Source organism: Vipera ursinii (assembly GCF_947247035.1).
Source record: "Vipera ursinii genome assembly, chromosome: 2".
In the NCBI taxonomy this organism is placed as follows: domain Eukaryota; kingdom Metazoa; phylum Chordata; class Lepidosauria; order Squamata; family Viperidae; genus Vipera; species Vipera ursinii.
In genome coordinates this window covers 246,696,891-246,717,713 of record NC_139513.1, presented here as the reverse complement: position 1 = coordinate 246,717,713, position 20,823 = coordinate 246,696,891, and the positions used below count along the sequence as shown (strand labels likewise).

Below are 20,823 nucleotides of genomic sequence, written 5' to 3'. Positions count from 1 at the left end.
AGCAATTTATTTATTTATACATTTTTATAATAGTTATAAAATTATTGTAACTATCATTGATAAAGTAGCACAGCTTAGTTATAGCTGACTGCCTCTGAAGGCAATCTTCTGGAAGACTATTGTGCTTCCTTGTGCAATTGGTTGAGCACTGTGAGAACAAATGCTGGACTAAATGGGTCAGTAGTTCAATTATTTTAAAAATGTGCTCAACTGAGAGGAGGAATCATTTTTAGTCTTTTTGATTAGCTTTGGGAGTGGTCTTATTAATGTAAAAGTCTGATACATACAGAATCTTATACATACATATTATGGAGAGCAAAAGAAAATTCTGCAAAAGAACTCTAAATATTTTAACATTTGGCCCTAGGTTTTGAGGTGTCCATGCTAATTTATTGTTGTGCCTGTTTCTGGAATACATAACAAAGAAGTACAGGAGTAGGTGGGCAGTAAGGCAGACCAGCATTCAACTCTAACATTTCTCCAAATATTTCCCTTTCCCCCATACTTTAATAGAAAATATGTAATGGTAATCATAATGGTGAAGTTCTTATTAAAAAAAACCTGTCACAACTTAGCTGAAACTAATCGCTTTAGTATCAAAAATATCTTATGTAATCATCAGATATAACAGTAAAGCTAATCACATGAAAAATTACAATGAACCTCAGCTACTTTTCTAGAGTACAATAACATTTGTTTTGTCCAGTGAAAAATATCAAAACACTACTAGTCGCCTCATACAATTTTATTGTACAGCAATTTTATTAAGCAAATTCCTACATATTAAATTAACTTAAAATGTAAGTTCCTTGTATGCACATTTTTACCACTTGACATAACCAGATATTGAACATGTATAAAGCAGCCCTCTATTTCGATCAGGATAAGCATCTGGTTTACATAGCATGTCAAAGGGCCAAGTGGGTCTTTTCTGCCTTCTTGTGGGCCAAGACTCAGTGTTTGGTATGAGGAGATTCAGAGTTTTCAGGTTCTGCAGTACTTAAGCAATAGCAATAGTGCTTAAACGTATATATCGCTTCTCAGTGCTTTATAGCCCTCTCTAAGCGGTGGCTCAGTGGGTTAGGATGCTGAGCTTGTCGATCAGAAGGTCGGCAGTTTGGTGAGTCGAATCCCGAGTGCCACGTAACAGAGTGAGCGCCTGTTACTCGTCCCAGCTTCTGCCAACTTAGCAGTTCGAAAGCATGTAAAAATGCAAGTAGAAAAATAGGGACCACTAAGGTGGGAAGGTAACAGCGTTCCGTGTGCCTTTGGCGTCTAGTCATGCCGGCCACATGACCACGGAGACGTCCTCGGACAAACACTGGCTCTTCGGCTTTGAAACGGAGATGAGCACTGGCCCCTAGAGTCGGAAACGACTAGCACGCATGTGCAGGGGAACATTTACCTTTACCTTAAGCAATTTATAGTCAGCATATTGCCCCCAACAATATGGCTCTTCATTTTACTGACCTCGGAAGGATGGAAGGCTGAATCAACCTTGAGCCAGTGAGAATCAAACTGCTGAACTGCTGGCAGTCAGCAGAAGTAGCTTGCAGTACTGCATTCTAATCATTGCACCACTACTGCTCTTAAGGCAGCTAAACCATCTCTAATCCCCACATATGTAAACGAGAAACTTGCATTTTTTAGATTTCCCAATTCTGCAGGGTTCTGTGGGCCACAAAAAGGATGCTGATTGACCCACTTTTTTGCAATCCTGTCTTAAGCTAAGCTTGGTTCAAATGGTCCAAATCAGGAGTTTCCCAAACGTTGCAGCATCATGCTTGCTTTTCAATTTTTTGAAATCTTCACTCTAAACTTCCATTTAAGCCAATCCCCTTTTAATACCCAAAATCCATTTACAATTACAAATAGAAATAAACAAACAAACCTGATACATTTATTTTATTACTAAAAGTAAATATAAGTATTTTACTTTTATCAAAAATATTAATATAACATTTAAAAATATCAGGAATAGAATAAATACAATGAGAAAGGTTTTCAATCTTTATGAACTGAGAAATTCTAGGCTGGAGAAAGTGGACAACACAGATCAGTGTTGATATCTGTTGAAGGCCTTTGTTTAAGTTTTCTTTTAAAAACAAAGGGTTTTTTATAAAAATAAAATACAATAACAAAACATACAATTTTGTCTTTTTCATCCATATTGGGAAATACTTTATCCAAAATTCCTCCAAGTCTAATTTTTCCCAAATTATCTTTTTCAGTCAAATTATGATTTATAGTGAGTAGTTCGTCTAGTAATATCTTTGGCAATGCATTGACATCAACACTGAAGAGATTGCATACTAATTTATGAATAGTGTTGCCAGAAAAGCTATTTGGAAAATAGTGGATGAATGCAACTGGGAGATAGTTGAGTTGAAATGCAATATTGTACTTCATATTCCCTTTACAATGTTCAGTGAGTGATTAAAATGTTGAAAAAGATAAAAAGTTAGGCATCTCAACTTGTTTCCAATGTTTCAGAGAGCATTTCTTTTTCTGTGACTGCTTTAATGGGATGGTGATATAATTGTTTCTTGGCAGCTTTAAATTGAGATTGTTCAGAGAATCAAAACTGTCCACTAAATGTGCCAATGAAAATTGGCACTTTTGGACTGCAAAATGCAAAATATAACCCCAATTTCTTAGGTTGCTTGAGAACAAATTTTATTTCATCCTTTAGCTCAACTAATCCCAAAAGTGTTCCTTTGGAAAGCTAGTATATAAAACAAAAGTACTTTATGATCTGCTTCCAAATCCACATATACAGATGCAAAAAAAATTACATTTAAAATTCTACTCACAAAATGTATAACTTTGATGGCCAAATTTAATGTATCACACAGATCATCCGGAAGGGTTTTAGCAACCAATACTTGCCTGTATATGATGCAATGAATTATATATATATGCATAAATACTTGGCAACTTTAGGACTTGCAAACCTCAGCTCCCAGAATTCCTCAACCAGCATGTCCTATACTTACCAAATTTGGGAAGAAAATAATGGATTACAGAAATATGTTTATGTAACAAACACTAAAATTCAGAGGTTGATATTCTGTTGAACTACAGACCTAGTTCATCTTTTCACCTGTGAAAATTGGATCTCTTCACCCACCAAAATTGAGAAATAGATACATATCTGTTCTTATGTAGGCAGATAATATTGTGCTTTCTCAGAACGCATTGGCCTGAAGTAGGCTCTTTATATACTTGCTGAGCATTGTCAAGAAATCTGACTAGAAATTAATTACTCCAAAACCAAGGCCATGGTTTTTGCTAAGTGCCCTAAGGCGCATATCTGGCAGCTAAATAATCACTCAATAGAGCAAGTCAAGACCTTTAAATTTCTGGGAATGCTTTTCATGCTATGGGCATCTGAAAATTTCATGCTGTTTATGTTAACCTAAGTGCACAAAAGACAGCATGGGCTTTACAATCTTTCTACTTCTCCAAAGAAGCTCAGCAAATAGTTGCAGCCATTGAAGTCTTCTTGACTAGGATTCAGGCCCAGCTTCTTTTTGGAATTCAGGTGGGCCCCTACTGATCATTTTTTTCTCTTGAAAGAGTTCAGTCTAAGTTCTTGAGATCAATTTTTCAAGTGCCTTACTGTGTTCCAAATATGGTGTTTTGCAATGGAGCTGGCTACTTAAAATAGCAACTTCTGTATTTTCATTTCTCCTATTGGCTTAAGGAATTTGTGTTTTTTTCAGTATGCTTGACCCCTCTTAATATGACAATAGCTTTCAGCCTTCCTGGTACAAGGCAATACATGCCAATCTGCAGCTTTGTGGCTTTATGTGGCCAGCCACCATCCTGATGGGCTATGAATAGTGGGCCATTGATTTAGAGCTGTAAGCAGATTTACCAGTTCTACCTAGAAACATCTTCCTAAGCTAATCTGCATATCAACAGCCAGATATCTTAAGACACATAAGAATTCCAAAATTTAGAAGGGCCCCATCCTTGACCAGATTCAATACCCTCCCTACATTGAAGGGAACTACTGAACAAAGACTGTGTCCATGTGGTGGAGAAATAATTGAAACAATGTAGCACATTATTTTGTATTGTCCCCCTCTATGCAGATACTTGCCAGGAATTTCTCCATTCCACACTATACAGTACATCCTGGTCATTCTGACTTGTTCTTATTTTCAGATCAATCTTGGGCCATAACTAAGTACTGTTCTATAGTTGGCACAGTATGCCATAGTATTTATTCTAGGGTTGTTTTTTTCATCCTAAGTAATGATTTTCTTTTCTATTTGCTAGTCAATAACTGAATAAAAATTGTGTCAGGTCCACAGTTGTGTCTTGCCATTCTGTTGGAGGGGGAGGGATGTTGGCATTGTGGGGATGCTTTTGCTTTGCTGAAGCACTTGGGAATTAGGGAGGGGGATTGTCTTCGGAGATGGAGCAGACTCCCTTCTAGCCAGTTTCAGCCTGGGTCCAAGGCTGTCATGCCCTGAGAGTGACCTATTATCTACAATACCTTGCACTTCAGCATTCTCAAAATATCTTCATGGCATCACATTGGTTGCCAGTGGACTGGTCAGGGGCTGGGACTTGGGAAAAATGAAAGAACTGCTTTGTGCTTTGTGCGAAATCTTCAGATTCCATCTGACTCTTCTGTAACCACTTTCTCTCAGCAAAAGTTCTTTTGATTCAAGTCAATGGATTCAAAAGTGTTACTTTCCTGAGGGACCAACTGGGGCAGGTCCTTACAAATTGATAACTAGGTCATGGAATTTGACAATCAGACAATGTATGAGTTCACTGTGCAGATAAGGCTACATGTGGGTAAGCCCTCCCTCAAAATGTTTCTATGTTTTAATTTTCACAATTGACTCATCCATGATTAATCCACCAATTGTCCATTTTTCATGGTTAAAAACGTAAGGATCAGCAGATGGGTTTATGCATAAGTATATGCAAGAAATACAGGTCCTTTAAAAAAAATATTAGTGTATATATTTGTGGGTAAGCCTATCCACAGTCAAGACAAACCCAATTCTGGGTGTGTATTTTGGCACCTAATATTCTTGGCTTATACATAAGTATACAGTGTACTGTAACATCATTCCTGTGGATGGAAGAAGAATATTACATCTGTCCATTCAAGATACCTAATTTCAATAGTAAGGACCATATTGATAGAATACTGTAGGTTTAATGGAAATGTATATGGAACAACTGTATGCTATTATTCTTGTTATAGTCAGGATTGTTTCTTGACACCTATTTATCATGATAAAGCTGCCAAATTCAGTTGAGGAAAACAAGGACAATACCATATTTTTCAAGAGATATGGCAGGTTTTCCTATTCTGCCTCGGTCTTCTTCTGTAAAGACCAGTCTAGATAATTCTGAATATGTGAAACTGGAAATTGACAGGATTCTCTTGCACAGACACACTCAAAGAGAAACAAGATACAAAAACTTTGTGTGCTTTCAGATACATGTGCTGGTACTTCAGGTTTTTGTTCTAAGCATGTACCCACAATGGCATGTACTATGCCTAAAATACCTAGAAGAAACTATGGCATACTGTGGCTATTGTAATTTTTAGTGTAGTACTATAAGTTGTGAGAAGCTTTAGAGCAACATAATTTGTCCAAAAAAATCACCTCAAATGTGTGCACAGAAATTAAGTGTGAAAAAGAATTCTTTAAAAATGAACACCAGAAGACATGGTATTGCTTTCAGCTGGTTTATACATTAGACAATATGTCTTGAGTTGCTTGAACAGGCAGCATACTAATATGGATGAATAAATGCATAAAACACCCACAAATAAAAAGAAAGCAGTACGGCAAAATTTGTAGCACAATTAAGTAGAGAGCAAGGAAAGGGGGTTTGTGGAGGTAAAAAGTAATGAGAGGAAAACATAAGATTAGGAAGAATTTAATGGCAACAGAGAGACATTAGATGAAGATACTACCAAGCAACTGACCTTGTTTAGAATATCTGACTATGCCAAAACAGTAACAAAAACATAGGTGTGAGACAATCCAGAAACACAAGTTTCACGAATGTATTGTTCCAGAAAAAGATTCCCCATAAACACTGTATTTCATGGGAGACAATTCAATTAATCATTACATATCAGTGTTGTGAAACTGAAGGCTGTGAGTATTTTTATGGAAAAGCAGCCCCTAAAAGCTGTCTTGCTGAGCTGCCTTGCTAAGATGAGAGGCAGTGCCTCATCTTTTCCTCATCTTCTGTGTTTATATGCAAAAACATTCTCAAGCTGGTCTGACCTCCCTCATAGGATTTCTGATGTATTTTTATAAACATATATGTGGAACATCACAATAAAACAGTTGGAGAAGCAACTGCAATCAGGGATACAGCAGCAATTATGGCTTTAACACTTTCTTATCCACACTTCATTACTCAATATTGCAGAGCTTTAACTCAAAAAAAGGAGTGTGATGGGGGGGGGGGGGGAAAGAAGCTTTAATACATATATTTTCCTTTAAGTTATCTTCTTACACAGCTGGTTTCCATGTTTCTGACAGTTACACATTTGACAGCTGAGTACCGCTGCTTGCTTCTATTGCTTTTTGGTCTTCGTGTTTAAAGGGCAGTTCATATGGCTTGGTTGTCTTGTGCAGCTTTTCTAAGCGCCATATCATTATTTGCCTGAAGTGTTCCTCTTCCAATCTTTGCTTTGCCTGAAGCTCTAGTTCTTGGAGTTTCTCTTCAAGCTTAAGCCTGATTTGCAATTCCCTTTCCCACTATTGCAAATAAATAAAAAAAATACATTATTTAATAGAGATTTTGGTATTACATAAAAACTTTGATTTAAAATTCATCAGGTGGTATGGATAATAGATGAAAAATCACAAAATTGGAAATGTATTTCCAGTATTTCTTAAGATATTGCTTAATTGACTGACAAGTTGTGAATAAAATGTTTGAAAAACAGATAAAAGGACCAAATATATACTACATTTTCAGATATGATTTCACATCATCTTCATCAACATTTTATTTTAAAACTGAAATCCCTGGAAGCAACAATACCAAACATCTGGGAAATCGGGCTGTCGATTTGATCTCCGAGCTTGGCGATTTGGCTGCAAAGGTTTCATCTCCATTTGGGGGGACATCTTCAATGCGCTTTGAATTGTGCTCATCAGAGCACTGGCCTTTAAATAACATTTTGTGTGATGTAAATTGGTGTGGGTGTTATTTGTCCGGATGTTTCTGAGTCATGGTCTGGTTTCAGACTGTTTAATTGGCTGGTTGTTGATGCTAGGCCATAGCCTTCAGTGTTCAATTTACATCACACAAAAAACGGTATTTAAAGGCCAGTGCTCTGACAGATGAGCACAATTCAAAGTGCACTGAAGATGTCTCCCCGAATGGAGATGAAACATTTGCAGCCAAAGCGCCAAGCTCGGAGATCAAACCAACAGCCCAACTACCAAGCTGAGCTACTAATATTCAAACACATCTCAATCTGGAAAATTGTCAGAATAGAAGAACTGTTCTGCTTCCCCAATATGCCTGCCATTATTACCTGAAAGGGAAAGACGTACACAGCTTGCATGCTGTCAACTTCACAGAAGAAATGTAACACATTTACCCCCTATGAACTAGCAAGCATGTTATTTTCCAGTTCATGGTTCCTCAATGAGCTACTCAATAATTAATTGTTTTGAATGCATTATTTTATCATACTCAAAACTAAATGGGCTACTTGGGAGGAGGGAAGTAATTGTTTGCTGAGAAACAATCACTGTTTTGATGTCCCCTTGTCATTATCTTAAATATTAGAAATGACCAAGGCATAGCTGCAGTATATTATCAAACTTTAGAATACATTACTAAATGAGAACAGGTTTATATAATTTATTGATGGTGACATTAAAAATATTCAGAAAGTAGGGGAAAAGATAACAGTTAATATGAGAAGAGCACACATTTTCTGTGAAATAATTAATACTACAGTATATATCGTAATAATACCTTTTCTCTGGTATGGCCTAGAATTAGTAATAATCTCCACAGGTCTAAAAAAAATCCAATTCTTATTTTGTTATACCAACTGAGAAACATTCATTAGACAGTGAGAGCCAGCAACTTTGCCAAAGATGCTTTAATTTGATAACTTCCAATGCTTACATAGAAGGCACCTATCATTTGTTATTATCAAGTATCACGATCAAATATATGTTTCCCTGTGTGCATTATAGTTCAAGGTATAGAATGAAACTCTCATATCATTCCACTGCTAATATATAAAAACCTCACAAAGTGGCTCTGAGTAGGGCTAGTCACTTAATGGTTAGCTATATGTATGTAAACATAACACAATTATGTTTACCTACATGTGTCCCTTTGCTTCTCCATCTCTTTCCTGGTAAAATGACCATGAAGATAAGGCAAGCTACTAAACATTAGACTTAACTGAATGCCATAAGCAATTTCTAAACAAATACAAAAGTATTAGCATGTAAATTAATATGATAAATCAAATCAACCTTTATTATCAAAGTACAACATGTGTACAATGAGATTGGCTGAGCCTCCCTTCAAGTCCCCCCCCACCACAACTCACAGTGACAACATCTTCTTACATCATGTGAGCTAATTGCACAATGTGCCCACCCTGCAAGTCTATCACACATGGAGTTATTTCCCATTCAGGAACCTGACAGCCCATGGATAGAAACTGTTCTTCAGCCTGTTGGTACGGCTGGCTATACTTCTATATCTCCTACCCGATAGTAGGAGAGTAAAGAGGTGTGATATTTCACAAAGTCATCTTTATGATAGTAGAAAATGTTAGAATGCAAATGGTGGCAGAAGATCCAAAAAGGCATGTATTGAGACTGAAGTGAAAGCTAAGAACTACGAGTCTTACGTAGGGCATGAGGTGAAACCATAAGAGAGAGAAAAAGAAGCAAAGACATCTTCAAGTTGCCAGGTTTGAAGAACATTGATGTAGACTACTTCTATAAAGCTGTACTATTTCATTGATCTTTCCAACCAAGTGTGTCCATGTATGAGTGCCCAGTACAGTTTTACAAATAGCACCAATGTCTAGTGTATATGTAAGAAAATAAAAGTGTTGAGGACTACAGTCAAGGAAAAACCCATATAACTTATGCTGAGCCTCAGAATCAATATTACTGTTGTATTATTGGCAGCCCTAAACATAGGGTTAGGTATAAAAACTGCAACTCATAATGATTTCATTATTAAGAGAAAAGTACAGATTAGATTCAGATAGAATAAAGGACTAATTGTTGGGATGCAATTTAATTTTCTGGGATACCCTCCAATTATTTTGTGGACAGACTAATCTTAAATAATAAAATGATCTCCTACTGAAGTATTGTAACCGAACAGGAAGCTTTTAGGCTTTTGCTCTGGTTATCATGGGGTTATAAAATATATTTCAATGCACTTAGTTGTTTGGTGAATTAATGTGTCAGCTTGTTTAGCATATCAGAAAAAGTGTATTTCCTTCATTCAGTCCTGAAATAGGATTAATAATAATGGATTTTAAACATTTTTGAAAGATGGGAAGCCCTGCACAGTTCTTCAAAAGATGGCAAGAATGAAGGCAATGTTTATTGATATTGTGCCTCCATACTGCCACCATCTCAACACTCCATCCCTCCAGAACAATCTGAAATTATCCAATTACTCTTGCAAATCTCAAAATACAGTAAACTTTATTGCTTTGTCCCTAGAGAATCAATACAGAAACACAAAGAATGCTTCAGCTGCTCTACATTTTCAGCTCCTATTGTATTTGCTTCTCTGATGATTACACACACACACAACAAAGCCAGCAAGCCCCTTTCCTTTGGTTGAGTTTAAACTTGATGCAAAACTTGATGACTGAACCTCTACAGAGAAGTCAGAGGATCTGGCTTGAGAACAAGTGTCAGAGTGAAGCAAGAAATGCAAATAGTCCTTTACTCAGCTGAGTTTCAGTCTTCCTAATGGAAAATATCCTTCAGTGTGATCCTGGATATGCTACAGCTAAACTGGAAATAAATCAGCTCAGTTGTCAAATATAGAATATATTGGGGGATTGCATAGATAATGGAGATGATTTTGGGAAATATACAGAGTGGATGTACCTATATTCATGCTACTCATACCTAGGACTGCATTTTCCTCTGCAATTAGGATGATTGTATTGGCCATATTTGTTTCTAAAGGAATCCAACACATGAGAGGTCACTTAGTATGTATGTTACTAATGGGGAAGATGCATTGATTCATTATGTGCCATCAAATCATGAAACGATTCATCTAATTTATCTCTGAAATCTATTTCATGTGTAAACCAGGTTTATGAAACATTAAGAATATATGAAAAAAATTTTACCATGGTATACAGGAAAGCAACACACACACACACACACACACAAACTTTTTATTTATCACACATTTGTCATAGTTCAAATAAACGTGAAACTATAAAATGAACAGAAGGTATTGTGTATAGTAGGAAAAGTTAGAATAATTGTCTCTTTAATAATGCATATATTTGTTATTCTTAATTAGCCCTCCATCTCTCCTGTTTCCATGGTTCTAAAAAGAAAGATAATTTTCATGGATCCCAAAATAATATGCAATAGGTTTATTTACAATAAAACATATGTAAAAGTCAATAATTACCATTCTGAAATTGGGAATGCAAATAAAACTATAACAAATATTTAAAGTATTTTCAAATCCAATTGTTTAAATTTCCTGTCATGTTGATATAAGAATTTGGCAATGAAAATATAATAGTTAAGTTCAAATATTTCACTTGGAAATAATATAATATTTTTAGATCTATGAGATTTATCAGCTGTTGTCTTATATTGATGACCATATAGTAAGTACTTTCAGATGCCAGTTCCATACCAGATATTGACTACTATAAGCATTGTAGTCTAAAATATTTGAATATAAAATGATGGCACTATATTGTGTCCAATAAAAAAGAGAACATTCAGAATAATAATTTGTAGGGGGCACTTTTTAAGATGATTTTCATTTTTGTATAAATATGCAAAAACTCATTCACATATTAACTGGCTGTGTAAAACAATTAAATGTCTGTATGATGAATTGGGCTACCTTGATGCTATGAGTTAAAGTTGTATATCAGTTGAACTTGCTAATATTTCATTAAAAATGGAGAAAATAATATTCAAATTTTCCACTGGTTGGGAGGTAGTTTCTAAAATATGGGCCAGCAAAGTCACAGACTGATTCCAGAGTCAGACTGCACCCTAAAACAGCACCTGCAGTCCTGCAACATTTTCCCCCCATGGGATAGAACTGTGTGTAATGTAAATAGCTTAAGTAAAGAACTATATTTAAACAATGTTTTCTATTGTTCATTCATAGTACATCTATTCATTTTAAATTGCTTCTGTTGTGATATGAATAGTGTATATCCATAAGAAAATCTATGTGTTTAAGAGTCATTACCAATTTGATATATATAACCAAAGAAATCATTAATTCATAAGAAGGGAAGTATAGATTTTTTCATTATTTTACAATATTCTCTTTAGTCTTCTCTTTTCGCCAGCATCTGGCACACAGAGCCCATACAGAGGGCCAAAAAATAAATGGCCTTGAGAATAGCTATATTAGACTTAATGGGCTTGAAATCCTCACTATTATGCTCTATAACAGTGGCCCCCAAACTTTTGGGCACCAGGGACCACTTTTGTGGAGAGGTTTTTCCATGAATTGGAGGAAGTCTGGTTTCATGTGCTGCCTGCACTCCGTGGATGGGGCTTTGCTTGTTTGCGCAGCCCAGTTTCTGGCATGCCGCGGACCAGTGCCAGTCCACAGACCGGGGTTGGGGACCCCTGCTCTATAACCTGTAAAAGATAGACTTTTGGTGTTTTCCTGCTGGTTGAGAGTAGGACAACTTTTTCCAATTCTTAAAAATATGGATAAATATATCAAAACTTCATATATATGTGAAGTAGTAATGACAAAGTTAAACTTGGTTAGAATACATTATTTCCAAAAAAATATAAAGTGTATTTCCCAAAATTCAGGAGTTCCCGAAACTTACTGATAGTGGTAAATTATCAGTTTTTGGCTCCATTAATGCAAATATACATTTCAATCCCCAATCTTACCTGAGCATTTATGATTCTCCTTAGTTCCATATCAGTACGTGTAAGGTAATCGGGATATGGATATTTTGGTACACCAGCTTGCAAAAGTTCTTCCCTTAGAAAAAAAAGAGGGGAAAATGTTAACACCTAAGAGATATCAAGTTTTTCAGTGTTTTGATATATCGCGAAGACTAGTTAGACACACATCCATTACATGCTAACTTTTACATATCCAAAGAAAAGTTATGAGTTGTTTTCTAGAGGGCAATATTCTAAATCTGTGTTATATCTCCAGTGCAATGCTGTTTTATGTGCAATCTATTTAGTAGATATAGTAAAAAAAAAACAACCCACATTTATAAGCTGCATCTCATATATTTTATTTCTGTACTTATGTCTGGCTATATAATTACTCTGAGTTTAAGTTATAATTATAATCATAAAAATTATTAGTTGCTGCAGTTTTGTGACTAAAATATAACACATGCTCATTATCAACACATTTCCATAATTTCATCCCATTAAAATATGCTGTGTTTTTCCTTTTCCAAAGGAAAAAAAATCTAAACACTAAAACAAACTAAAAAGTGAATACTCAAAATTAACCAACATGCAGATAAAAAGTTTGTTCAAATGAACTTAAGTAAATAACAATATGCAGGCAGGAAGTTCCTGAAATTAGATGTCACAGCTAAGAAATCCCTCTCATATATTCTAACCAATTACAAACAGAGTACTATCCCTGCTTTTTTTTTAATAAGCAGACAAAATTCAATATGAAAGTCTCTTTAAGTATCCTAAGCCTAAGATGTTTAGGGCTTTAAAACACAGCTTGCTCATCCATCTTCTAGAAAACTATACGAGATAGCTCTGATGTTTATGGGATTTAGGACAAATTACCAAAATTGTCCTTTGCCTATAGGAGCAGCCAGTTGACAATAGGGAAATTTCATTCATTTCTGTTGACATAACCTCAGAAATGAATTATAGAAAAGTATAATGGAGAAGTTGCTATTATAGCTGTTTTATCACCTGTTTTAACAAATAATCAAGTTCTGTTGACAAAATGTTTTTGTTCAGTTTTCTCTTTTTTTCACTTCTCATATTTTTGCCTATCTGGTTTATTATATTCCATTCAGCCCCTTTATGGCAATTCTCTAAAAGTTTTGGTGGTATTATTACACCAGGAGAAATTTGGCATATTTTTATTCTGATACTAATTCAATGGCACCTGCCATGCAATTGATCATTTGCTATATGCACAAAAATGGCTTTGAATTAATTTAAGATGAATCTTGCAAGCCCAGTGTTCATGATTCATGAGTAAAAATAAAGAAAATTACAATATTTCCAATGAAATTTAAAGTAGATATGGACTCTTCAATCAGCCCTTTTAGGGGACTATACTATGAAACGATGAGAGTGAAAGATAGAAACTCATTAGAAATAACCATGATAGAGCTTTTCTTCAATTAAGTCATACAACTATAAGGATTCCAAATTAATGAGAATCTAAGAAAAAAATAGCTACTTCTGGTATCCCTCATCTATTCTGTGATTAAATAGATGGAAGTGCTTTGGTTATGCTTTCCATGAACTTTTGGAGGATTGTGTGCTTATTGCTGATTCAGTTTTTCTCACACCCACATTAAGAAACTTCCACCCAGTTTGTCAACCATCAAGTTAAAATCCAGTAGTTAGTAAATAATTATTCTGAAAAGGTTTGGTGACCCCTCTGTACAAGTCACTATTGGACTGAGGTGCAATTGTCCTTTTATGTAGCTTGTATATTCATTGTTCATGATTCAGTGATCAAATTCTGCCAGTTGGCTCTCTTGACATATGTAGGCATGTAATAAACAAACAAACAAAATCCCTTTCAGTCCCTAATCAATATCAGGTTCTTTACCAGAGGCCTGGAAGTTTGAGGGTTCTGCACAGTATCTTAGCTATTTCCACCACTGCCCTCTTCTGGACCAAGAGTTCTTTTGTTGTTCCTCGGATCTGTTGGAGTCACTCTCCCAGCTTAGGAGTCACAGGCTGAGTCTCCTACCATCACTTTAACTTTTGCTTTCCACATTCTTTCTAGTTCCTCCTCTAGGCCTAGGTACTTCACCAGCATGCTTTTTCCTCCTGAAGTTGCTGTCATTTGGCACCACTATATTTATCACAACAGTCATCTAGTCCTTGTCTATTATCATTATATCTGGGTGATTGGTGAGTACCTGTCTGTCTGGATCTGGAAGTCCCACAGGATCTTAGCCCTGTTATTCTCCATGACCTGCTGTGGAATCTCCCATCTGGACTTTGGAGGATCTAACCATATACTGCACAGATATATTTGTACATAATGCCAGCTATTTAGTTGTACCATTCAGTGAGTGCTGTTCCTGCCTGCATCTTATACTCTGCCACTATGTGTTGGACTGTTTCTGAGGCTCTCTGTGTAGTCTGCACCTTGAGTTCAGTCTACTATAGTAGACTCCTATTTCCGTGGATCTAGTACATAGTGCTTATTCTTGTGCTGTAATGATCAGTGCTTCAGTGTTGTCTTTTATTCCAACCTTTTCCAGCCACTGGTAGGATTTACCAATATCAGTCAGCTCAGATATCTGTTGATAGGCCATCCCAAGATCAAGGGTATTGTCTTGCCATGGTACTTTCTCTCCTTCAACTTATTCCCATATCACACAGTCTCTCAACAGTTCATCTTTTGGTACCATCTTACTGATTATTCCTGGATGTTCTGAATTTCATAAAGGACAGTTTGACACTTATCAGACCCCACCCATCCTCTTTCCAGCTTCATAGTCTTGGGGTGTTGGAATCGGGGTGGAAACCTCTGTACTGTATATTGTGAGACGTTTCTGAATCAGCAGCTTCCATGACCTCCTTTGGTCAGCTCACTATACAGCCATTGACTCTCTTACCATGCATAGCTTTGCATACATACAAATACACAAACAGATACATATACAAATACACATATGGATACACACAAACATACATGCATACCCATCATACAATTCCATTTTGGTATAAGCAGTGTTATAGAATACACAGGAAAGATGTAAGTAAAAGAATGGAGGAAGCAAAAGAAATTGAATATATAAAATCAGAAAAGGAAATGTAGCTTCTATAGTGAAACTGGCATACAAATTAATAATAATAATAATAATAATAATAATAATAATAATAATAATAATAATAATAATAATAATAATAATAATATAATTATATACCACCCTTCTCCCGGAGGACTCAGGGCGGTGAACAGGGCAAATATATAAAAAATACAAAAATACAAAAGTTAAAAGGAATTAAACATATGCCCAACTAAAAACAGTGAATACAAATATTAAAATAACAATAAAAAAACCCACCCATCCCCCATCAGGCCAGGCCGGCTTGTTCAAATAAGAATGTCTTTAGATCGCGACGGAAGGAGCGAAGGTCGGGCGCCATCCGGAGCTCAACCGGTAACCGATTCCATAGCTCCGGGGCGCCCACAGAGAAGGACAGAAATACACAGACAAATTGGAAGATGACTAGCAGGCAAATCTGGATGGCTAGGTAGTTCCATGATCCCCTGACTTAGCAAAATTTGGGCAACATAAAAAAAAGAATATTTAAAATGCTGTCAAGAGGACACATGCTTGGTAAGCAGATGGCACTCCTGATTTTAAAAAAAAATAAACAATGGAATCTTATCTACCTCTATTACCTTCTTTGCTAACCTTCATTGAAAGCCAGAGTATGAAGTATGCTTCCTTATTTAAGAAACAGACAGAAGGATAATTATTATGCACAGACATACAAACTAAACTGCTATGCCTTTCTTTCTTATATTGAATGTGAAAGAAATAATCTTAAAATTCTGGCGTAATCTGTAATTGAAATTTCCAAATCTATGCAGCCTTGAAGAAGTGAAGCCCTTTAATTAGGATGATAATTAGCAGATCTATCACTGTTCAGTTTGCTAAACAATCTCTGTATTTTTCCCCTCCTCTCAACACAGAAAGGGGAAAGCAGATTGGGCATTTTTTCTGTCCACTTGACAACTTATTATTTCCTGAAATCTTAAAGTAAGAATTTGTCCTTTTATTTCCTCATTTCTGCCAAAATATAGAAAAATATGTGTTAAATTGCCCCTCAATCATTCAGCAGGTTGGAACACTGCTTTCTGTCCAAGTAAGGAAATTCCTCCTCCTCCTCCTCCTCCTCCTCCTCCTCCTCCTCCTCCTCCTCCTCCTCCTCCTCCTCCTCCTCCTCCTCCTCCTCCTCCTCCTCCTCCTCCTCCTCCTCCTCCTCCTACCTCTTTTACATATAGGAACATACACTTGTTTTCTTTTACGTCCTTTTTTCCCAAGAACTATTCCAGGCGCAAACAAAAATGATCTGTCCTACATTTAAGATTTCCATTATTGTGTATCATTTATTAATTTACTCAATATTTTATCAACAATGAAATCAGCCATAATCTTAGATTTAAAATCATTCCATTGCCATAACAGCCTTATGCTTAAACAAGATATTAAAAACAGCCTTTTTTAAATCACTCACCACTGTCATTCACTTGTGTATGTGCGCATACGCACAGACATAAATATATATTGATAAACAGCCAGTTTCCTAAAATAAGGAATGTCCCCAGCCTCCAAGCATTGAAAAGGGATTTAAAGATTTTTTTTAGCACTATGAACATAGAGATGCTGATGTTACTTCAGCTGCCTTAGTCAAACTGACTTGCTGATCATTTAAATAGTTGTTTTGCCTTGCATTATAAATCAATTCAAGTTTTTTTGGAAGTGGACAATGAATAAATAATTTTATTAATTAATTAATTAAAATAAATATATTTGACATTTGAGAAAGATTGCTGTATTAATGTTTATATTATCAGTAAAAATGTGACTGACATGAGTTGTAAATAATTAAGAAAATACCAGATTAAACCCTCATGGACTTTAGCTTAAAATGAAAAAAATGAATGTGATTTATGATTTTTATGATTAGACAGGATTGGCCATAGAAAGATGACAATAATGATGAAACTTTAGAGACAGAAGTTAAACTATAATTGTATTTGCAACTGTTGTGAAGATCAGAAGCCATTTCTTTATATCTTTTTTATATTTTATTTTTTCTAATTTTCTTCTTTTTCTTCATCTGCCTTTTACTTTTTTGTACTTTTAGCTTTTTCTTTTATTTCTCCCATTCTCTTTTTCCTATCTCATTCTACTGTAGTTTATATTGTTCTTATTATTATGACACTCAAAAATATATTTTAGAAAGGAAATATCAGGCTATACACAAAATGGAAAATAATAATCATGATATATTAAACTTCTAATCATGCTCCATTTATCCAAAATTTGGTTCTTTCTTGCTTCCATATTTTTCAGGGAGATTTTTTAAGCAAATCCTTATGTATTGAAATACATAGAGATGTGTGTGAGAGAGAGATGATATATGAAAGATATAGGAGAGAGAGAGAGGGAGTGAGAGAGAGAGAGAGAGAGGGAGGGAGGGAGGGAGGGAGGGAGGGAGGGAGGGAGAGAGAGAGAGAGAAATGATAGATATGACCAAGATAGAGGGACTTAGTATGATTGTTTACAGAGAAGTTTAACAATATACTTCAAAAGCTCAAAGTATGCCTATTAACTATTAATTTAACTGTTTAACACAAGATAGCAGGAGATACTTTAAAACAATAAAATAATTGGTCACAATCTTATACTTTCCATTAATATACATATATTTCCATACAATTCTTATACAGTGAAATCAGATACGTATATATGAAAAATAATCTACTGTTAGCAACAGTTGCCTATTTCCTTTTTGTTTTCAGTGAAACCTTTCATCTCAGATATACTTTGCATTTTATTTTTGTTTAGGATATATGTTGTTTTTCTTCTAATGATAAACTCTCTTAATTATATCCTTTCAATTAAATGGCCATAATTACAGCCCATCAGAGTGTGTCTGTGCACATCAAATATTCGTCTAGGCTTTTTTTTTTCTCATTTCTGGATTTAAATGCTTGATTGTTTCATCTGGTTTCGTGATTATAAATTAATGCTTCCCTGAATCTTTTTTGATTGCTTGTCATTGGAACCTAGTGTAAAAAGTGTTTTCCCTTTTTTTAAAATACAAAGAGATGTGCTGAATTGTAATTTTTTAATTTAAGGAGGGACTTCACATTGACCTCCTGCTAGGTTGGTAATTGAAGTCATTTTATTTATGTCAAACATGTCAGATAATAATTCCTTCAATATGTAGTATACTACTATGTGCACACAGTATGAGGCTAATGTACATTAAATAATATGGGGGTGATGAGGCTTAACATTAAGTAGTGAAAGATATGTACACCTCAATACAAATGTCTCAATTCTTAAAAGTGAGTGCACGGTTTGCTTTAAATGGTCTGGAGCTGATAGCTGCAAACTATGGCATTTTGCCAATAAACCCTCTATAAAATGGCATAATAAATAATAAGCAACTGAAACACTGCCAACTTTTTCAGCACTTTTGTGCACAGTTGACTACTGGGAAAATGTTATTTAAGTCACAATGCCTGACATCAGCAGTGTCATGTCTATCTCAGCCTTAATTGCAGGTTCAATTGTTCCCCGGCTGTACCTTAGCCATTAAGGGAGTCTGATTAGTTAAACGCCTCACTTTTATGGACAGGCACTGAGAAGGTTTATGTTTGCTTGAGGAAGAATAGCTCAGTTGTGTTGGCAATGAAAGACGATACAAACTTGGCTCTCTTGCTCTCAAGAGTTTATCATGTAGTGGTTTTCTGAGCCCTTATGTTTAACACAGCAGATCTGATCCATCCAGAATGTCAGCATATCATTATATCTGTTATTTAGAGCCTGGGGCAGTGGGAGGGAAACCCACAGGTATAATGATTTCAATGGTAAGGTCAGAATGCTTAAGAGAGTTTGCTTATTCACAGCATGGTCCCTTTGCTATCAATTTATTTTAAGGTTTGGTTCACCTAAGCGTGATATGTGCTAAATATATTCAATGGAATTTCTAACAGCCTCAGTCTTGAAGTCTACCTCTATAAATTTGGACAAGTACAAGTAGGAACCAGCTCCAATTATAAGAAGCAATAACAGTGGTATTAAGCAATTCCCCAACCACAACTGTGGTACAACTGGCATCTAGAACATACAATATAATTCTGGTAACCTGATTTGATGATCCAATCCCACTAAAACTACAGTCCTACTGATTTCAAAGGGATCTTATTCTACCCAATAAAACATAGCAATTCCTTTTAGAAATTTTTTGTTCAAATATTCATAATTTCTTAGTATAAAGTAAAAGCTTTTGTGGGCAAGTTATTATTGTTGTTATTTTCATAAATCACCTATTATACAACTTGTTATTAGTATGATTTTTTTCTTTATTTCCAGCTAGTTAGCAAATTATACAACTCTCTAATTGTTCTCAAGTCATGAATAATCTTCAGTCAGTTAGGAAGAATTAATATTTATCCAGCTTTGTTTTGTAGACTAAGAGGTTCTATTGCTGCTTGAAAACTATTATCTCCTCATAGTATTTTCCCTGAGCAGCAGTTTGGTGATATACTAAGAGAATGAATTCTTGGGGTCTTGCACTCATTTTAGAGAAGACCAGCCTTATCAAAATTGTATTCTTACTTTCTACAAAACCACTTAATCTTTCGGTACAAAAACATGAATGTTTAATGTTTTGTAATCCATGAGAAATATGTTCAAATCTTATAATACAATCCTATCCCCAAATTACTCTAGCCTATCTGGACAAAGTCAAGGGCAGGATATGCCGAGCACAGGTGTAATTCTAAGTTATACTCATATAGTGAATTTATGATGGTGTAGTGATGCTATTATAGTTATAGTATAATTTATGTTGCTGTCAATTTGTAATTATTTCACCAAGATCACTCAACTATGAAATTATAATTGATAAGGTTGCTATTATCTACTAACAATAATAATTATATATCAGGGAAAGACAACCATTTTGGGTCAATGGGCTCATTTGGAATTTTATCTAGTATATTAAGAAAATCTGCTACTTTTCATTATGCCCTTATCATAAGTGTTCCTATAAACCAGCTGTCTATTGCAAAAATATCCATAGAAGAGAAAGCAAAAGTGGAAGCTTTTAAATGATGAGACATTTCATGGGGTCCTGGTACTTATGATTACATAGCTCTGCTACATACATGCCTACATATGTGCTGTGCTCTGCTATACATACTCCCTGTGAAATCCAAGGCTACATGCCTTTAATTTTCAGTCATGGGGTGGGGCACAATGCTACATCTGTCAGACTTGTGTGAAATGCATTACTTTGGTTTACAAAGCATTTCATACGAGAGAAGCAATCCTATTTGCCTTGCTGACATACAAAATATATGCTATAGACCTCATCAAGACACTTCCTATTTCTGTGACTACCTTTTAACATTTACAATAGCTGGAAGAGGCTTCCACATATCCACAGTGCATGCCTGGGACCATCTTCCAGCTATCAGGACACAATCAGAGCAATATTTGCTCTGGGGCATCGGGGAAGAACCCAACTTTGTGAAGCAATTTTGAATGCAATAATATCATAACCCAGAAAAGAGTGAAAGGTTTTTTTAAAAAAATAAAAAGTCCTTAACCATGTACAACTTAAACATAATCCTATG

General features: G+C 35.4%; 1 protein-coding gene across 1 annotated transcript in view; it reads right to left on the bottom strand.

The window, feature by feature from the left end:
• Window positions 1–6,536: 6,536 nt before the first annotated feature.
• Window positions 6,537–20,823, bottom strand: part of TMEM232 (transmembrane protein 232) — a gene marked incomplete at its 3' end in the record, with an annotated part of 116,870 nt that continues 102,583 nt past the window's right edge. Inside the window, exons 12-13 of the mRNA XM_083353505.1 lie at window positions 12,141–12,234; window positions 6,537–6,755 (exon numbers count right to left, since the gene is read on the bottom strand). Coding sequence (XP_083209631.1) covers window positions 6,537–6,755; window positions 12,141–12,234 — 313 coding nt within the window. The remainder of the gene's footprint in view (window positions 6,756–12,140; window positions 12,235–20,823) is intronic.